A 16,471-nucleotide genomic window follows, 5' to 3' on the forward strand; every position below is an offset into this window, starting at 1 on the left:
ATGCTCTGTGAATAGTTCTTATCTTCTGGTAAAACATACTAAAATATATGCTTGGTTTGAGGAGACAAGATAAATATGCAGAATTTTTTTTGTAGTCCTAAACTATTTCTACCTCAATTAGTAAAGCATACAGTAACATACCTTCGGTAGAGAGGCTCAATAGTTATATGAATAAGCTTGCAAATAGCAAGGGCTATTAGTTTATGTGAAGCTGCATAGTATGGAGGCATCTGATCCATAATGTTCTGTGCATGCTGCCAATCACCAATCTTTAACAAGGCTTCCAACAAACCAAGTTTCTGGTTGTCAGGTGGCTAAAAAGGAATAATTACAGCAAAGATACTCAGAATACAGACACCAATAAATCTTTATATATTTTTCATTTTAAAAATTAAGCCAAACAATACAACAATGTATGTCAACAGCTGCCATTCATGGGAACTGCAACAGTATATTCCTGAAAGTACAATCAGGTTTTTTAGTGATTGGAAAAAACCAACAGGATCTGCTTTTTCATTTAGCAGCCAAAGCATGACAGTTTATAGACTTGGAATTAAATTAGGTCCTACTTAATGTTTTATTGTGCCACAGGGAACTAGAATTCATTAATCTTTGAGAATCCCTTTAGGACTTGAGACGTTAATACACAGAACACAAATATAGTCAATACGTGTGTTACCTTATTTAGAATACACTCTGAAATTTATATAAGAAAAAACATTGCAGCCTCTTTTGGGAAGGTGCCAATCAGATTAAAAACAAAACCACCTTTGCAAATTAGTATTCCAAAAACCAGGTTTCACCACAATCAAAACTAAGAAATTATCCTTCTGTAAGTTGATTAACCATCACAAGTTAAATTTCATAATTCTAAATCCAGAAGACAATGTTAATTTTATCAGAATAAACTATATACCTTCTCCACTTTCTCCTCTTCTTTTTCCTTTTCTTTCTCTCGTTCGTCAATTTTATCGGAAGACAGTACAACCATTGTAAGTTTTCTAACAATCTGCTTAGCTTCTACAATTTCTCGTTTGTGTTCATCCATAATGCAATTATCAGCTGGAAGAAGCTAAAAATGGTTCATTAAAATTTCATAAAACAGCTAATACTATTTGCACATACAAAATGCAAACACTATCTACTCTCTATTGATAAAACTAAATAAGAAGTCTGGCCTATTTATGACCATAATTTCCCTTCTAAATAGGTCTCTCTCCATTATTTTCATATAACCTGACAGGATTAAGTACCTGAATTTTGTACACCTTTTAAACTCAGGTAGCAATTCAAAGCTTCATCTCTTCTGTCTGTCAGAGGTCCTAAATTAATATAATACTACAACAGTGATGCTTACCATTGAATTTATTAGTTTACCCAAGAAAATGTGTACCTGTTCCATTAAAAATATCACAGATTTCCCCTTTAAAGGCCAAACTCCAAATTAAATAAAGTGCTACATACGGATCCAATTTGGGAGAGGTAAACTACTGATTGACATAAAGGGGCAAAGTTGATTCCTCTAAATGAAAAATCTCTTGGGACTGACATATATACACTAATATGTATAAAATAGATAATAAGAACCTGCAAAAAAGAAAAAGATTATATTTATGGGTATAGCTCTCAGAGCAGCCCTGATAATTTATACGGGTTTCCTTTATTATTGCTTGCTTCTGTTGTCATGCTTAGAAAATACACACATTTTCTTCTAGTTATAAAAAAAAAAACTCTACAAACTCCATTAAATTTCCATGGGATCTAGAAATAAACTTTCCATATCTATAAAAAAAAAAGTAAAAAAATAAATGAAAAATCTCAAGTCGAAAAATTATGAACAGCTTGACATCTCACTTTTCATTTTCTAGATACCTATTTGACTTAAGTCACAAACTAGTTTCTAGTTTATTACAAAAGAAAAGGTAATATGTGGATAGTTGACCCTCCATTATGAACAAAGGATCAAGTATCTCAAGTTCAGCCATCTTGTATGAGTGGAAGATGGCTAATGTGGACATTTCATAAAATAACCTAGACACTAACCAACAAACTATTACTTAGTAGATTTTGCTAGGCACTATGGTGAGCTATAAAAGAAGCATTCCTGTCCCTAGAAATGCATAATCTATTTCAGTAGCTAAGTCTAATGCAAAGTAAACAATCAGTAAATAATAAAAGGAGACAGTGAAATTATTAAGCTACATACTACAGACTTTATCCCATTAATCAAAAAAGGGGAGTGGGAGAAAATGCATTATGGACTGGTACAAGGAGGTAAATGAGACTTTTTCTCATTCTTTATTCTCTCCACTGGCAATCAAACCCATTTTTATTGCTTTACTTATATATCTATCACATATCTACCACAGGTCCTCATCTTTTACCTAGTCTACTGCAATTGCCTCTAAAATCTCCCATTACAATGGGTTAAATCTAAGTTTTTAATTATAGTTCTCTCAATTTCTAGTCTTCTGTATTTTGAGAATATGTTATTAGGTGTATATAAAGTTACAATGATTATATCTTCCCAGTAAACAGAACTTTATTATTATAAAGTGACTATCTCTATTTTATCTGACAATAATAATTTCCCTAGTATATTTTTCCCACCATTTTACTTTCAACCTTTCTTTGTCCTTAGGTTTTAGATGTCTCATGTAAACAATAAACTGGTTTTTAATCCCATGTGAAAATCTCTGTCACCTTAAAAGGAACACTTAGTCTGCTTATATTTAAAGTTAAACTGCAAAATATCAGTAATAAATCTATCATCATTTTTGTACTTTCCATTTGTCCTGCCAGTCTACACTTGCCTATAAACTCATACCTACGTCTTCAGATTCTCCTTTTTCTGACCAATTTTCCATGTTCTCAGTTTGTACATCCCTTCTCTACTCTAAATCTTGAATGGCTCTCTACTATCAACAAGAAAAAAAATCCAAACTCCTTACCATGGCACTTAACAGCCCTTCACAGTTTGGCCCCCAACCTAATTCTTTCTCCCTCCTCATTTCCCCTACATACCACCCTAGGCTCCAACCACTCTGAGCTTCCTGCTGTTCCCCTAAGGTGCTGGTGAAGCCTTTTCAAACCTCCTGCCTTTATATTAGGTTAATTCTACCTACAAAGCTTCCCACCTTTTAAGCCTGGCCAACACCTACTCATCTATCAAGTTCCCAGTTCAACATCAGTAGTTTGGAAAAGCCTTCCAAAATCCCCCCAAGACAGAGATGGTCACTATCTATTCTGGGCCCTCACAGCACTTTGTGAATACTTCCAATAAAGTACTTATTGTATAATGCAAAATGTTTTCTCCCTTGCTAGACTATGACTGCTTCCAAGGTAGTGATCAAGTTTCATTCAACTCTGTAACCACAATATGCAATGACAGGCAAGAAAGTGATTTCAAAGGCGGTGAAGATGATGTCAGCTTTGGACAGTTCATAGATATCCTAATGCACAACTTAATAAAACAGGAATTTCTATGCTACAAACCTAGTGTTTTCAAACTGACAGGCTAAGCTGTTGCTAGAGATCATAAATCATAATCACATACACACTCCTCTAAATCCTAGATCCAGCAATAAAAGCACAACACCAGTCATTTATTATCTAGTAAAAACACAAAAGAAGCCATTTTTTTAAAAGTATACGAAAAGTTCCCCATTCATACTGAATGCCTAAAATTAACATTTGGGTGAGAAGGAAGAACTAAGTAGGTAATCTCATATTTCCCCTAATTTGTGTATAATACAGAAGTCTAAAACCACATTGATTAGAACTTGGCCTCGCTCTCCATGAGATATGCCTTGACGACAATTAAGAACTTTAACTTCATAGCCAACCTTGAATTCTGTAACGGTGACAAAAGGTATTTCATTTCCATGGTTCCAATGAACTAAATTCATTCGCTTTATAAAGTAAACACAAAGCAGTAATGCAATAGAGCTTCAAAAATTAAGACTTGAGAGCCTAGAACCAATCCTGGAGTGCTATATATATATGGCTGCCTACTCATCTTCCCCACCCCTGGGATGAACAACCAAATATTCTTAGCAGCCCACTGGACTTACATGTACATAAAGATCATCTAAATCAATAAGATTAAACTGTAGAAGTACTGCTGCAACTCTGTACAAAGATGAAGGAGTCTCTCCATTTGGTTCCTTGAAAAACAAAAGAAAAGTTTCTATTTAGTGCCTAAAGTACAACTAAAATCATATCCATTTATCTACCAATAATTAAGAACAATTAGATCAAATAACTCTACGTCAACAATAAGCTTCATTGCTCTTCCTGATCATAAATAACATCCAAATTCAGGACAAAGATAATTATGTGAATGTCCCTTTTCACACTGGCACATCTGATGAACACAAGGAAAGCAGTTTCAAAAATGGACACATTTTACAATACATGCTGATATTTGAATAAAATCTGAAACTTGAACAGAATGAGATTTTATACTGCATAATATGTAGTTTGGGTTTCTGTTTATATGTGTGTTTTCTTAACTTGGTTTTTCAAGTACTTCTCAGTGGAGATGCAGATAGACAAGACTGACAAGTTTGGAAGTACGGAACCATCTGTGTCTGCTTCATACTTTTCTTCCTATTCTTTTATTCCTTGGGGTTTATGCTAAGTATATCTGCTTGTCAGCTGATTTCCCCTTCAAAACAGGTGTCTATACTTAATACACATGAATAATTCAACATTGTAAACAAGGAACGGCCAATTCCAGGTCAGCCCTATGCACCCTACAGAGAAACAGAAGGATCTCTGAATGCTATCAAGAAGACTTTTCCCTAATTTTTAAACTGCTTGGGGTCAGATGAATAGAAGAATGACGTGAGGACAACTAGCAATTACTAAATGGCAAAATGCAAATAAAAAGCAAACAGTGACAATACATTATGTTCTGCTTCTACTCAACACTGAAAATGAGATCTTTGTAAGTAAGCCCCCCCCACAATTGTGATAGGTGTTATGTACATAATATATGAAGCTAACGAAACTAATAGATATCATATAAAAAAGGCATGGTTTCACTGTAATTTTTAAGGCAGATAAGTCTTCAACTTAGCAATAGTTTGATTCTAAATGTTTTTTAAATGGTTATTTAGTATCAAAACATTTTCCCATTAAAAACAAATGGTGGTCACACTTTCGGAGCAAACCCACAAAAGCTCGCTACCTGACTTGAATCCACCAGGAATATTCTCATTTTTCCCATTATCTCTGTTTAAATGAGTCACAAGAAGCCCCCGACTCTCAGGACAAATGTCAACTCCCGTAAACTGATCTTCATATTGCTCTGCACAATCCCTGTTCTGTCCTATCCTACCTATCCATAGCATTCTTAAAAAACTTCCATGGAATCCTCTGGAATTCATGATCCATCCTCAGCAAAACCCCCTATATCCTGAACCTCTCCTCTAAATACATCCTCTAAACCTCTCCTCCCCTCTTCACCTTGACACTTGAACAAAGACTAGACTCACTAGGAACACCACTCCCACTGTAACCCAGTCAAGTGGTGGCTATTTTCCCCAGACCCCTCACACTACTAGGCCTGGAGATGGGGTATGAATCATCTTTGCTTTTTATAGTTGTTTTCAGACTATTCTCCCTCCATGCTCCCTAAAGCCCACCCAGCTCTGAATTTCCTATCACTCACTATCCCTCACTATTGCTGGGATCTAGTTTCACCTGTGATCTAGTTTCATTCTGCTGTGGTCAAAGAAGATATTTTGTATGATTTCAATGTTACAAATGTATTGAGACTTGTTTTGTGGTCTAATATAAGGTCTATCCTGGAGAATGTTCCATGTGTACTCAGGAAGAATGTGTAATCTATTGTTGTTGAGTGGAGTGTTCTATATATGTCTGTTAAATCTAACTGGTTTACAGTGTTGTTCAAGTCCTCTATTTCCTTACTGATCTTCTGTCTAGTTGTTCTATCCATTAATGAGAGTGAGGTATGGAAATATCCAACAGTTATTGTAGAACTGTCTATTTCTCCTTTCAATTCTGTTAATCTTTGCTTCATATATTTTAAGGCTCTGTTTGGTGCATATACATTTATTAACTGTTGTGTGTTACATTCTTGATAGGTTGACCCTTTTATCAATATATAATGCCTTTTGTTATCTATTATAAAAAATTTTGTCTTAATAGCCACCCCAGCTCTCTCCTGGATACTATTTGCATGGGGTATCTATTTCCATACTTTCACTTTCAACATATTTATATCTTTGGATCTTAAAGTAAGTCTCTTATAGATAACATATAGTTGAATCATGCTTTTTTTTCCCTCTCATTTCAATGAATTTTAACAGTACAGAAAAGTCACATGACCTTGGTGGGTCTGGATCATGCTTTTTTATACATTCTGCCAAACTCTGCTTTTTAATTACAAAGTTTTACCCATTTACATTTAAATAATTAGCGACAAAGAAGGACTTCCACCATTTTGTTATTTGTTTTCTATATGTCTTATATTATTTTTTGTTTCTCATTTCCTCCATTACTGTCTTTTTTGTGTGTTTGATTTTTTTTGTAGTGTGCTATTTTGATTCCCTTCTCCTTTCCTCTTCTATTTATTTTTTAAAGTATTTTCTTAGTGGTTATCTTGAGTCTTACAATTAACATTTTAAACTTATAATAACCTATTTTGAATTAATATCAATTTAGCTTCATTTTTTTTTTTTTGGCCATATAGCATGGCATGTGGGATCTGAGTTCCCTGACCAAGGATCGAACTCGCGTCCCCGGCATTGGAAGCACAGCGTCTTAACTACTGGACCACCAGGGAAGTCCCAACTTAGCTTCAATATTATACAAAAACTCTGCACCTATAAATCTCTATCCCTCCCCCTTTTATACTGTTATACATTGTGTGCCAATTAGATTTATAATTGTTGTTTTATTCCTTTGCCTTTTAAATCATATAAGTAAAAAGGAGGAGCTACAAACCAAAAAATACAGTAATACTGGCTTTTATATTTACCTATGTAGTTACCTTTACCGGTGTTCTTTATTTCTTCATATGACTTCTAGTTACCGTTTAGTGTCCTTTCATTTCAGCCCAAAGGACTCCCTTTAGCATTTCTTGTAGGGCAGGTCTACCAGCAACGAACTCCCCCAGCTTTTGTTTACCTTGGAATATCATAATCTCTCAGTTTTGAGGGATAGTTTTGTTGGATATAGAATTCTTGGTTTCATTCTTTCAGCATTTTATATATGCCATCCCACTGCCTTCTGAAGAGAAATCAGCTGTCAATCTCATTGAGGATCTCTTGTATGCAATGGGTCACATCTGTTTTGCTGCTTTCAAGATTCTCTTTGTCTTTCAACAATTTGACTATAATGTGTCTCAGTGTGGATCTCTCTGAGTTTATCCCTCTTGGTGTTCCTAGAGTTTCTTAGATGTGTAGATTTATATTTTTCATCAAATTTGGGAAGGTTTCGACCATTATTTTCTCAAATACACTTTCTGTCCTTTTCTCTCTCTCCTCTGCCTCTGGGACTCCATAAAGTACATATTGGTACACGTGTATTTTTTTTTTGTTTTGGCCGCCTGCATGGCTTGCAGGATCTCAGTTCCCCAATCAGGGATTGAGCCCAGGACCATGGCAGTGAAAGCGCCAAGTCCTAACCACTGGACCGCCAGGGAACTCCCCACATATTGGTACACTTGATGGTGTCCTATAGGTCTCTGTTCATTTTTCTTCATTCTTTTCTGTTTCTGCTCCTTTCAACCTCAATTAACTTATCAAGTTGTCTAATTGTTTCTTCAGCCTTCTCAAATCTGCTGTTGTACCCATCTAGCGAATTTTCATTTCAGTTATCACACTTTTTGGCTCCAGAATTTGTTTGGTTCCTTTTTTTTTTTTATAATTTCTGTATTTTTTATTGATATTCTCTGTCTGGTGAGACAGTGCTTTCCTGGTTTTCTTTAGTTCTTTCCCCATGGTTTCCTATAGATAATAAGCATATTTAGGACTGTTGATTTAAATTATTTATCTAGGATGTCCATTGCCTGGGCTTCCTCAGGGATAGTTTCTATTAATTTCCTTTTTCTTATGAATGACCCTTACTTTGTTTCTTTGCATAACTCATTATTTCTTGCAGAAAACTGAACATTTTGAATACTGAATACTGTGTGGCAACTCTGAAAATCAGATTCTGCCCCCTCTATGGGATTTGTTGATGCTGCTTACTGTGGTTTATTGTTGTTTGTTTAGTGACTTCTCTAAACTCATTTTGTAAAGTCTATACTATTATTGTGTGTGGCCACTGAAATCTGTTTCTTTTTAGCTTAGTGGTCAGCTAGTGTTTTGCATTTCTTAAAGGCCTGAAGAGAAAAAAGAAAAAAATACTCTTCCAGTCTTTGCACATTGGCTCTATGTTAGGGCACTCCTCAACACTTAGCCGGGCCATTTACAATTCTGCCTTAGTCTTCACTTCCTGCTTGTGTAGAGCCTAAAGGCCAGCCAGAGGAAAAAGCTTAGGGTCTTCTCAGCCCTTTTCTGAGCATGCATCCAGTTCTGGGCATGTGCTTGGCCTTTTTTTTTTCTGATTCCGTGGTACATACAGGAATTTTTCTAAAGCCCTTATTCCCCTGTGTATCTCCTTATCCAACTTCTTCCTTCCCAGGCTTTCAGTCTCTCTATTGCTTGTCTGACTGTTGTCTCTTACTCCAGACTGCTAAAGCCAATAGTTGTGTCTTCAAATGTTTTTGGCAAAAGCCACCCCAGCCCTAGGGATGCTCCCAATCAGGCGAAAGAAAGACAGGCCCTTGCACCAGTCCTTCAGGTAGCAGCCAGACAGGCTGAATTCTTTGAAAACAATTCTTTATATCCTCTGGCATTAGCAATCTGTACTAGGAGTGCAGACTTCTATCTTCACAGCCACCATCAATCTGGGTGTGAGGGATAGTAGGCAGGCAATTTAAAATATCACAGTGCTCTCTTACCCCAAACAGCAGCTTCTTTCTTCACCAAACCTTTCCTTAGTTGTTTTACGTTTTTACTAAATTCCAGAGTTCTGTAAAAGTCGATTCAGTTTTTTTGCCAGTTCATTAGTTGTTTTCATGAAGGGACAGAGCTCTGGAGTTCTCTACTCTGCCACTTTTAGTTATGTCCTATTGTTGTCATCTGTGGACTCCTGGGTCACCGCCCTTCACTTAGCAATGAATGATCTTAGCTTCTGATTCACTGTCACCTTCTCCAACTCTATTCCTTTCTTAATTTTTGGAGATTTTCAAATACACGTTAGTGATTCTTCCATCATCTTGGTCTCTCAGTTCCTTGAATTCCACTCTTCCAAAGATCTCCTGTACCCTATGTCAGCCATTCACTCCATATCCTGAACTTTAATATTACCAATAGCTACAACTCCTCAAAGTGCTAATTTCACACATCCACCCTTAAGTGGGTCCTTAATACTGCTGGCCAATCATACTCTATTTCTCTTGTCCATTCACTCTCCCACTCTCTTACACAACTATTTCCTACTTTCTCTCCTAAGCTCCAATACCTCCTTTCTCATCCTCTCTCAGTTGATGACCCTGCTTTCTATTTCAGCACGAAAACTGGAGCAATCAATAGGACTTCTATAAATTCTCACCATCAGATCTACCCACATACCAACAACTGTACCCACATATGCTGCCTTTCCACCTGTTATTACAGATGAATTCTCTATGCTCCTATTTAAACTCCATCCATCACTTATGCCATAAACTGCATTCTCTCTATCCTACTCAAGAACACTGATCCAATAATTCTCTCCTCTTTCTCCTACATCACCAGTTTTCCTTTCCATTCAATCATTCCAGTCAGCATATAAATGTATTCTCTCTCCCATCTTCAAAAAAAAAAATCTCGAGTTCACTTCCTCTACCAGCTATCACCCCATTTGTCTGTGCCTCTTTGTAGCAACTCTTTTACAGAGTTGTCTGTTCTCATCGTCTCCAATACCACTCTCCCCGTTCTCTCTTAACACCACCCAAACTCTACAAATCTGGCTAGTTCTGACCTCCCTGCTGATAAATCCAATGACCATTTTTCAGTCCTCATCTTAAATGACCTATCAGAGATATTTAACAGAATTGATCATTCCTTCTTCCATTTAGCTTCCAAGATGCTATATTCTTTTTGTTTTCCTCTTTCCTTATATGTATGTGTTCCTTCTATACCTCCTTTGCTGGTTCCTCCTCTTCTCCCAGGCCCTTTAACATCAGAGTGCCCCAAGGCTCAGCCCTTGGTTCTCTTATGTCTCTATATCCAACTTGATGATTTCATCCAGTATCACAACTTTAAATATCATCTATGTGCTTTTGGCACCCACATTTCTATTTCTAGCCCAGTCCTTTCTCTAGAACACCAGATCCAAATATCCAGTTATTGGGACTTCCCTGGTGGCACAGTGGTTAAGAATCTGCCTGCCAATGCAGGGGACACGGGTTCGAGCCCTGGTCTGGGAAGATCCCACATGCCGCGGAGCAACTAAGCCTGTGCACCACAACTACTGAGCCTGTGCTCTAGAGCCCGCGAGCCACAACTACTGAAGCCCGCGTGCCTAGAGTCCATGCTCCGCAACAAGAGAAGCCACCATAATGAGAAGCCCACGCACCGCAGTGAAGAGTAGCCCCCGCTCACCGCAACTAGAGAAAGCCAGCACGCAGCAACGAAGACCCAATGCAGCCAAAACTAAAATAAACAAATAAATAAGTTTATAAAAAAAAAAAACAAATATCCAGTTATTTACTCAACATCTCCACTTGGATATCTAAATCTTTAACAGGTATCTCAAACTTAACATGCCCAAAACTGAATTCCTGATTCCTACCCACAACACTCTACCTGGCACATAAGAGGTACTCAGTCAATATTTCTTAAATGAATAAATTTTGGGTTATAACGGTGCCTGACCATGGTACTATTACTACTATTACTGTGTTTTGAATCCAGAAATCAAGGATGAGAGTCATCATCTCCTTCCTCTTTCCTGTGGCAAGACAACTCCAGCCAAGTTTGTCTTTCAATACCCTCATACTTTCTAGTACTCCTTTCTTCCTGCCCTTTGTGCTGACCTTCATGCTGTCCCTAAACCCTCTATTGTAGCAATCCCTGTTAGGAGAATCAAACAGACGTACCAGCCCAATTTTCCAAATTGGTCATGTGCCCTAAAACTGTTTACATCCGTACCACCCTTCCAAGTCAAAACATCCAGTATAGCTGACCCCAGGTTGAAACCAGAATTAAAATCACTCTCACTGACTTCATAGCAGAAATAATTACCTTTGCCTAGAAGTCCTAAGCATTAAGGAAAAAAATTAAAAGAAGCCTGTTAATCCAAATAATTTCCAACTGGTGAAAACATGGGTTATGGTCAGTGGGAGTAAACATTTTCAGGTAGTGATGGGGAGGGGGGAGGGGGGAGTGGAGTTAGGCAAGGGACCAATACACAGGGTGAGCATACACGCCTAGGAGCCAATTCCCCAGGTTACATGCCCTAAGCAGTTTTTTATTTTCATGGCTTTTCCTACTTTACCTCCCAAGACCACAAATTATCTAAAATCCCTGACATTTCTTCCCCTGCCCGCAGTGGTCCTTAAGACTGCAGATTCTCAAAACAAGATAGCTCAGGCAATAGAAATAAGGGAATGGTGCTATACAGAGCAATACAAGGGTTACTCTTTCCAATAATAGGTGATTTCTAAATCAAATGTTTCTTGGTTGGGTATTTCTCATATAAGACAAAGGCCCCATGATCTACTAAAAAAAAGATCATCCTAACATTGGTCAACCCCCATGGGTATTTTAATTCAGCTCAAAAAGTGTTACCATTATGAGGAATATTTTCATATACAAATTTTTAATTCTGAAACTCACATTCAACAATACTTGATATGAAGCAGTAGGTCATCCATATTCACTGCAATATGCTCTGAAACCCTCAGTCTCCAAAGCCCTAACCTATATTCTAATTAATCATGCCCAAGTTAAATTTCAGCTACCCTGTCACTTCAGCAGTTGGCTTCATGTTCTCAAACCCAAAGCAATCAAGGTGCCTCTTAAAATGTGATGAAACACTTGAACTTCTCTTTCTCTGTACTAAGAGTGGACTCCCTGGCTACTGGTAGGAATAGGAACGTCTGCCATCACTAATTTTTGAACAAAGGTGAAATGCTCTTGCCCCAAAACCTTGCCATTCATCTTGTTTGGTATCAAAAAGCTATATGCTTTTAGTTCTAATCTAATTTCTCTTCTGGAGCATTCCAGAGAAATGGAAAACTGAAGATAAGCAAAGGCAGTAGGTGGTATATATTTGAGAATCCTAAAAGAAAACTGTCTTACTATGCTGAACTTGAGCTCCAGAGGACAGGAATAGACACTCTTTACCAGAGTATCCTCAGTGCTTAGCAAAGCAACAACATACCCTAAAAACTCAATAAATGAGTATTTCTTGACTAGTTGAATATCCCAGGCAGGTAGACAAATTAGGAAAGCTATACCAAAAAGGCAACAGAGGCCTTATTACGTTAAAATCCTCCATGCTATCCAGAGAGTTATCTTCCTAAAACATAGATCACTCATTTGTAGTAATTAGTGAACATTTACTATAGGCTAAGCAATAAATTAATCCAGAGAAATTAGTAAAATATAGACCATCCTAAATGACTAACAACCTAGCAAAGGAGACAGACATGGTTTATTCTAATATAACCTGATAAGTGCTAGAAGCCTGTGTCAAGTTTTATGAGAACAGAGTTTAAGAAGTGACTAATTATGCATGGGTGAAGTGCTCACCAAAACTTTATAGCGCAAGTAGCACTTGATCTTAAAGAATAAATAAGAGTTTACAAGATGAAGAAAAGATAGGCGAGAGGGGGTGGGTAAGAACAGTTTTCTAGTTATAAAGAACTGTATGTAAACAGAGGTCCAAACATAGCAATGCCCCTACCTAAGTTCAGGAAATGGCTAGTAATTGAATATGACTAGAATATGAGGTTTGAGGGAAAAAATCATTAAAGATGAGGCTAGAAAGAAAGAATGGGGCTAGATGGTGAAGAGCCTTTTCTGCCACATTTAGAAGTCTGAATTTCATCCTGCAGGCAAAGGTTTTTAAGCAGTGAGTCAATTAGATCTCTTTCAGAATGTAACAGTAGTAATAATATGAAAGGTGGATTGAAAGAGAAATAATCAGAGGCATAGATCTGCAAGATAACTACTGTAGTGGTTTAAGTGAAAAATGATGTAAGATATGCCTCAAGAATTTATTCACATCCATAAAAAATTCCAATGGTAACTACCTGTACAATAAAATTCTAACTCAACACAGTGTTCAAGGCCCTTGACAATCTAAAGTTGTGCCAACCTTTCCAACTTCACTTCCTGTCCCTTCTTTTCCCCACATCTTACTATCCAGCCACATGAGACTATGTACCATTTCTTCAATATGTTACGTACATTCATACTGCCACGTCTTCACTGACACACTATTTGTTACTTCTGCACAGACAACTCTCAACAAACACCTACTCATCCTTCAAGGACCAGGTTTAAAAAAGGTTCTATCTGTGAAGTCTTCCCTGACTCCATCTCTCTCAAGGCAAAAATGTATTATGCTTTCTTCTAGGCTTTCACATCACATCATTCATACCACTAATGTAGTTTTTTCTATCCCCTCTGCTAGAATGGCTGAGCTGAAACCAGTCATTAAGAAATAAAATTCAAATTAAATTTTACATATAAAATCACAAAATTAACATACATATACACATAAACACACACACACACACACACACACACACACACACACACACACATATTTTTCTTTACCTGGTAAAACTTGAATTTGAACCCAAGAATATGACACAGTGTTTGCGGTTCACACATACTCATGTAAGATTCTAATAAAGATATAAAGAAGTCATCGTGTTCTGGCCTGCATTCAAACACTTCTAAAATGACATCCAGAACTCTATTGGGATCCAGATTAAAGCATCCTGCAACAGATGAGATATACACAAATTCAAAAGTGATTATACATAATTTCTAGAAAAGCCATTAACCTTCAGGGACAACATACATAAAATAAAAATGTTTTTAAAAACAACTTCTTTTACAAGTTTGCTTCCCCTGCCCCAGAGGGAAATCTTCATAATTTTCAAGGTCATCATGGCTACTCCCCACATGTTACAGATGAGAAATATGACTTGCCCAGGATTGCAAAGTGGGTTAATGACAGGGCTTAGGCTGGAGCCCAGGACCTGTGACACTAAGTCAAGTGAAATTTCTTCTATGCCACATCATCTCATCAGTTCTTGATTACTCACGCTAGTGAAAGAGATTCACATTTTTAATTCTTAGCAAAATATGAAAATCAAACAATACATCTTACAAGTTAGGCAACTAAAGGTTTTTTTATGTTTTATGCAGAAGTGTTTGGAATGTTGACAAATGAGTTAAAAGTTCAGGTTCATGAAAGTAGAGCATGATTTTTATAATCAATTTTTAGTTTATCTTACATATACAACAAAACTACAAAATGTAATTGTACATTCATAGTTTTGGGCAGCACTCTAAAGGAAAACAGGTATACTGCTAATACTAAAGAGATGAGAATACAAGGAGTTGGGGACAAAACACAAGCAAACAGAGAAGGAAGAAAACAATCTACGTATAGCAGGAAAGGGAAGGGAAAGCAGCACTTAATAGGTACCGATGGCTACTTATCCTTGCTAATCTCCTAGGGTAAGCTAAAAAGGGCCAATAAACATGAATTTAATAAACATTCCTATCAGCCACCCTACTCTTAATACATTATTACCTCTATTTGCATTCAGCTTCAGCTGTTACCATAATTATATTATAGCACAGTCACATCACATGTGCATTTAATTTGAGAATGCAACCATTTACACATAGCAAAATAAACAAGAGAGAATTTAAATGATATAGTCAATTCCACCCACCATTCCTCTCAATATAATGTATGCTTATGACCCAGAGTGAGCATATCAATCGGCTGTTCCCTCAGTTTATATCAGTTCCCTCATGCCTTGTGCATCAAGCTGAATGGAATTCTAGTATTTTTAATTACGTATTTTTCATTAGGCATAGTCCCTAAATGCAAGCTAACCACTTCATCTGGGGCAAGCAAATAAACACTGATTTCTTCTAACGCTGGAGGAAAAAGAACAACTGTGTTAACTTAGGGAGAGATGTTAGGTCTAAACACTATACCTTATGGATGACTTAGAGGATTTTTCAAAGAAAATTCTTATATATCCTATTAATGATTTCCAGAGTTACTTCTATTATCTCCACACTTAAGTATATTAAATGCTATAAAACTAATGTCTAATTTGCAGTATCTTAGCAATCACTTAGAAAACCAAACTCTCCAAATACAAGAAGTATTTCTTTCCTCTTTTTATGAAACGCAAAGTTAAGAATACATTTTCTTCCATTTCTCTCATACTAAGGAAAGAAAGGACCAACACAGTGATCATCTCTTACTGAAAAGAGCTCCAGACTTTCATAAATTCTCCAAAGAGATGTTTATCTAAAGTTCTGGGAAGAAAACTTCTAAATATTTTTGCCTGTCCTTGCACCCCCAAAAAGTATGGCTTATGAATGTACAAGTGACTCCAAAATAGCAACTGGAATTTTTAAATGCTGCTGGTGGAAATATAAAATGTAAAACAGTACGACTGCTTTGTAAAATTGGCAGTTTCCTTAAAAGTTAAACTTAACACCTACCATATGACCCAGCCATTTCATTCCTAGGTATTTACGCCAAGAGAAAAAATGTCTATGTCCATACAAAGACTTGTACACAAATATTCACAGCAGCTTTATTTATAATAGGACACTCTGAAATATCCATCAACATGTGAATGGATAAACAAACTGTAGTACAGTATAATTGTAGAATATACAGTGGAATACTACTCAACAATAACAAGGAAAGAACTACCAATACAAGCAACAACATGGATGAATTACAAAATAATTATGCTGAATGAAATGAGCCAGACCAAAAAAAAAAAAAAAACTCACTATATGATTCCATTTATAAAAGAATTATAGAAAATGCAAACTAATCTATAGTTTAGAATGCAGATCACTGATTACCTGGGGAGGAGAAAAGAGGAAGTACGGGGGGGAATGAAATACAAAGGGGCAAGAGGAAACTGGGTCGGGGGTGGAGAGTGATAGAAATGTGCATTATCTAGATTGTGGTGATGTTTTCACAGGTGTATACATGTGTTAAAACTCAAACTGTACACTTCAAACATGCATATTTTATTGTATATCAATTATGCCTAGATAAAGCTGGAAAAAAAAAGGCACTGACAACAGATTATGGAAGATCTAGCAAATTCTCCAACCTTATAACTGCTCCTATATTTACTAAATATAAAAGTTCAATCAACTAAATAAAAATGAATAAT

At 36.6% G+C, this 16,471-nt stretch overlaps 1 protein-coding gene across 19 annotated transcripts in view; it reads right to left on the bottom strand.

Moving 5' to 3' along the window:
* THOC2 (THO complex subunit 2) overlaps positions 1 to 16,471 on the bottom strand; it is a 105,751-nt gene that overhangs the window by 56,249 nt on the left and 33,031 nt on the right. For 12 of the 19 annotated variants that reach the window (XR_014239566.1, XM_082376995.1, XM_082376992.1 and 9 more), the window contains 5 exons: positions 13,851 to 14,017; positions 10,665 to 10,715; positions 4,074 to 4,166; positions 917 to 1,072; positions 142 to 314 (listed from right to left, as the gene is read on the bottom strand). Coding sequence is in view for 18 of the 19 variants with exons in the window: in XM_082376995.1 (XP_082233121.1) it covers positions 142 to 314; positions 917 to 1,072; positions 4,074 to 4,166; positions 10,665 to 10,715; positions 13,851 to 14,017 (640 nt within the window). In the remaining variant the exon portion in view is untranslated. The remainder of the gene's footprint in view (positions 1 to 141; positions 315 to 916; positions 1,073 to 4,073; positions 4,167 to 10,664; positions 10,716 to 13,850; positions 14,018 to 16,471) is intronic. The other 7 variants (XM_082376989.1, XM_082376987.1, XM_082376985.1 and 4 more) reach the window with 1 other exon arrangement.

Source organism: Balaenoptera borealis (assembly GCF_965194805.1).
Source record: "Balaenoptera borealis genome assembly, chromosome: X".
Classification (NCBI taxonomy): Eukaryota; Metazoa; Chordata; class Mammalia; order Artiodactyla; family Balaenopteridae; genus Balaenoptera; species Balaenoptera borealis.